Genomic DNA, 4,483 nt, shown 5'->3' on the forward strand with positions numbered 1-4,483 from the left:
TCCCCTTTCCTATGGGATGAATTCCCAGTATTCCTACGGGATGAATTCCCAGTGTTCCTGCAGGGTTAATTCCCAATATTCCTGCGGGATGAATTCCCAATGTTTCCTGCAGGGTGAATTCTCATTGTTCCTGCAAGGTTAATTCCCAATATTTCTGCAGAGTGAATTCCCAATATTCCTGTGGGATGAATTCCCATTGTTCCTGCAGGGTTAATTACCAATGTTCCCGCAGGATGAATTCCCAATGTCTCTTCAGGATGGGTTAATTCCCAATATTTCTGCAGGGTGAATTCCCAATATTCCTGCGGGATGATTTTACAGTGTTCCTGCAGGGTTAATTCCCAATGTTGCTGCGGGATGAATTCCCCATATTCCTGCGGGATGAATTCCCAATGTTTCCTGCAGGGTGAATTCCCATTGTTCCTGCAGGGTGAATTCCCAATATTCCTGCAGGATGAATTCCCAATGTCTCTTTGGGGTTAATTTCCAATATTCCTGCAGGATGGTTTCTCAATGTTCCTGCAGGATGAATTCCCATAGTCTCTTCGGGGTTAATTCCAATTTTCTCCCGGTTGTGTGTGATGTTTCTTGCTCATCTTGGGGCAGCAGGTCCTGTTTCCCTGGGGTGCAGAGGAAGGATTGCCATGGGTCCTGTGGGTCCTGTGGGTGCCGTGGGTGCTGTGTGGCTCCACGTGGAGTGACCAGAGCAGATCCATGGTCTGGGCAGATCCCGATGCCCCCGTGCCCCTCATTCCTCGGCTGTGTCGGTGTTTCTGATCCCGGGGTGCTCTGGGGATCCCTTCCTCCCTCCTCACCCCTCTCCCTCCTCTCCTGGTCCAGACGTGGAGCAGATGGCCATCGACTGGCTCACAGGCAACTTCTACTTCGTGGATGACATCGATGACCGGATCTTTGTCTGCAACAAGAACGGGGACACCTGCGTCACGCTGCTGGACCTGGAGCTGTACAATCCCAAGGGAATCGCGCTGGACCCGGCCATGGGGTGAGTTCTGGGAATTCACTGCCCYTGSGGACAGTTGGACTTGATGATCTTGAAGGTCTCTTCCAGGTTCATCCTGTGATTCTGTGATTTTTTGATTCTGTGATTTTGTGATTGTATGATTTTGTGATTTTGTGGTTTTGTGGTTTTGTGATTCTGTGATTCTGTGATTTTGTGATTTTTTAAGTCTGTGATTCTGTGATTTTGTGATTCTGTAATTCTTTGATTCTGTGATTATGTGATTCTGTGATTGTATGATTGTATGATTGTGTGATTCTGATTCTGTGATTCTGTGATTCTGTGATTTTTTGAGTCTGATTTTGTGATTCTTTGATTTTGTGTTTCTATGATTTTGTGATTTTGTGATTCTGTGATTGTGTGATTTTGTGATTCTATGATTCTGTGATTCTGTGATTTTTTGATTCTGTAATTTTTTGAGCCTGTGATTTTCTGATTCTGTGATTTTTTTGATTCTGTGATTTTCTGATTCTGTGATTCTATGATGCTCCCGTGGGAGCTCCATGCCAGACCCTCGCCATCCCTGCGGTTGGATCCGTAAATCCATCTCCTCCCTCTGCCATCCTGGCTCTGAGCTTCCTCCTCTGCTCTCCTCCCACAGCAAAGTGTTCTTCACTGACTACGGGCAGATCCCCAAGGTGGAACGCTGCGACATGGACGGGCAGAACCGCACCAAACTGGTGGACAGCAAAATCGTCTTCCCTCACGGCATCACCTTGGACCTGGTGAACCGCCTGGTGTACTGGGCTGATGCCTACCTGGACTACATCGAGGTGGTGGATTACGAGGGGAAAAACAGGCACACCATCATCCAGGGCATCCTGGTGAGTGGGTTTGGGGGAGGTTGGTGTTGGGGTGAGGGTTGGTCGCAGAATTCGGTGTCCTGGGTGCTGCTGGTCTGTGGTTTTGGCTTTGCTGGGCCAGCAGAGAATGTGCTGAGCACTGAGCGTGGTCTTTCTGAGAATGATTTTATGTTGTTGATGGACGAGGCCACACCAATGGCCAGCAATGGACACGAGCCATCGGGGTTTTGCGCCCTAAAAAAATTCTCCCAGCCCCTAAATTCTTGTGGACACCCACTCCATGCTTCTGAACCCACTCCATGCCTTCCAGATCGAGCACCTGTACGGGCTGACCGTCTTTGAGAATTACCTGTACGCCACCAACTCGGACAACGCCAACGCCCAGCAGAAAACCAGCGTCATCCGCGTCAACCGCTTCAACAGCACCGAGTACCAGGTGGTGACACGCGTGGACAAGGGAGGAGCGCTGCACATCTACCACCAGCGGCGCCAGCCAACAGGTGGGACCCTGATTTTGGAGTCACAGCTCTCTGGGTCCTCAGCCAGGGGCTCAGAGGGGGAATTTCAGGAAGAATTTCTTTGTGGGGTGGGTGATCAGGCATTGGAAGGGAAGGTGGTGGTGTCCCCAGCCCGTGGAGGTGTCCAGGGAATGACTGGACATGGCACTCTGGTCAGGTTGATGAAGTGGGGCTTTGTCTCAATGATTTTGGAGGTTTTTTCCAACCTTGAGGATTCTGAGATTCCTGCTCCAGCTCCCTGGGGGCTTCTGAACACGCTGGGGTTCTCCCCTTTGCTGCTCTCTCTGTGTCTCCTCCTGTGAGAGCTGCGCCACGTGGTTGGTGGATCACAGAGAGTACAGAGATGTGGAAGCAGATATGACATCTTAAAATATTAATGGTCCCGCTCTCTCTCTGTCCCCACTGCCAGCACGTTCACCCCGCTGCTCCCAAGCACCGAGGGATTTCCAGGGAGCTGCACCGACCCCTCCCCGCATCCATCCCTGCCTTCTCTCCCCCTCCAGCACCTTCCTGCAGTTAATCAATTTACTCCTTCAAAATCCTCTTAGTGTCTGCAGCCTTGCTCGGCATTTTCCAGAATATAAAATTAATCAGGAGATTTCCGAGCGTGGGGAAGGAGCGTGATTAAGGGGCTTTTCAGTTGGAGCTGGCTTGTCCCCGCTTCGGGCCTTGTCCCATTGCTGCAGCAGGATGGGACAGCGTGGCCCTGTGGTGTCCTGGGACATTATGGCTTATCTTCCCATGGGAATATCCTTTTCCCATCCCTGTGCTGTCCTGTGCAGGGCTCAGCCTTTCCCTGACCAGCCAGRAGCCCCCYAAAAAYCCAGGSAGAASCCATGAAAGTGTCCCCACGGTGYAGCCCYRTGTCCCCCTGTCCCCTYGTTGTCCCCGGCCGCTGCAGCCCCRTTTTTTTTGTGTTGCAGTGCGGAGCCACGCCTGCGAGCCGGATCAGTTTGGGAAGCCAGGAGGCTGCTCGGACATCTGCCTGCTGGGGAACAGCCACAAGAGCCGGACGTGCCGCTGCCGCTCCGGGTTCAGCCTGGGCAGTGACGGGAAATCCTGCAAAAGTGAGTGCTGGCCTTCCTTGGGGGAATATGGGGAGCAAAAGCTCTGTGCTCACCCATTTCTGTGACCCCACAACAGCTCCATCCAGGCTTGGCTGGTGACCACGGCTGTCCCCTGTCTGTCCACAGAGCCCGAGCACGAGCTGTTCCTGGTGTATGGGAAGGGGCGTCCTGGCATCATCCGCGGGATGGACATGGGTGCCAAAGTGCCGGACGAGCACATGATCCCCATCGAGAACCTCATGAACCCCCGAGCCCTGGACTTCCACGCCGAGACCGGCTTCATCTACTTCGCCGACACTACCAGCTACCTCATCGGGCGCCAGAAAATCGATGGCACGGAGCGTGAGACCGTCCTGAAGGATGGTAATGTGCCCTCTGGGCTTGGGTTCCTTCATCCCCATCGTTTTGGGTCGGGATCGGGCACCATCAATCACGTGGGGCTGTTGTTTCTGCTTCTCGCCTCTTGGATGGTGATGAACCCACTCTTTGGTTTTTCCCCAAAGGCATCCACAACGTGGAAGGGATCGCCGTGGACTGGATGGGGAACAACCTGTACTGGACGGATGATGGACCCAAAAAGACAATCAGCGTGGCACGGCTGGAGAAAGCTGCCCAGACGCGGAAAACTCTGATCGAGGGGAAGATGACGCACCCCCGTGCCATCGTGGTGGACCCTCTGAACGGGTGAGGGGTTCTGGGTGGGCAGGGCTGGCTGGCAGGGCCATGGGGACGTGGCTGGGTGTTGTCACCAGCTGTGGTGGCAAGGCCAGGGCTCACCTTGGTGTCTGTGGCAGGTGGATGTACTGGACGGACTGGGAGGAGGATCCCAAGGACAGCAAGAGGGGCAAAATCGAGAGGGCCTGGATGGACGGCTCCAACCGTAACATCTTCATCACCTCCAAGACCGTCCTGTGGCCCAACGGGCTGAGCCTGGACATCCCTGCCAAGATCCTGTACTGGGTGGACGCTTTCTATGACCGCATCGAGATGGTTTATCTCAACGGCACCGAGCGCAAGGCGAGTGCGGGTCCAGTGGCCACTGGTTGCCCCCAGGCTGGTGAAGGGTTTGGAACACAA

General features: G+C 53.7%; 1 protein-coding gene across 1 annotated transcript in view; it reads left to right on the forward strand.

Annotated features, from left to right (window-relative positions):
- The window catches only part of LOC130587195 (low-density lipoprotein receptor-related protein 1-like), a gene marked incomplete at its 3' end in the record, with an annotated part of 19,847 nt that extends 15,424 nt beyond the window's left edge, over nt 1-4,423 (forward strand). Inside the window, exons 5-11 of the mRNA XM_057388160.1 lie at nt 841-1,003; nt 1,620-1,842; nt 2,132-2,321; nt 3,263-3,406; nt 3,533-3,769; nt 3,910-4,090; nt 4,201-4,423. Coding sequence (XP_057244143.1) covers nt 841-1,003; nt 1,620-1,842; nt 2,132-2,321; nt 3,263-3,406; nt 3,533-3,769; nt 3,910-4,090; nt 4,201-4,423 — 1,361 coding nt within the window. The remainder of the gene's footprint in view (nt 1-840; nt 1,004-1,619; nt 1,843-2,131; nt 2,322-3,262; nt 3,407-3,532; nt 3,770-3,909; nt 4,091-4,200) is intronic.
- Nucleotides 4,424-4,483: the final 60 nt, after the last annotated feature.

Source organism: Malurus melanocephalus, unplaced genomic scaffold, assembly GCF_030028575.1.
Source record: "Malurus melanocephalus ecotype Western Australia unplaced genomic scaffold, MMel_1.1 scaffold_1623, whole genome shotgun sequence".
NCBI lineage: Eukaryota > Metazoa > Chordata > Aves > Passeriformes > Maluridae > Malurus > Malurus melanocephalus.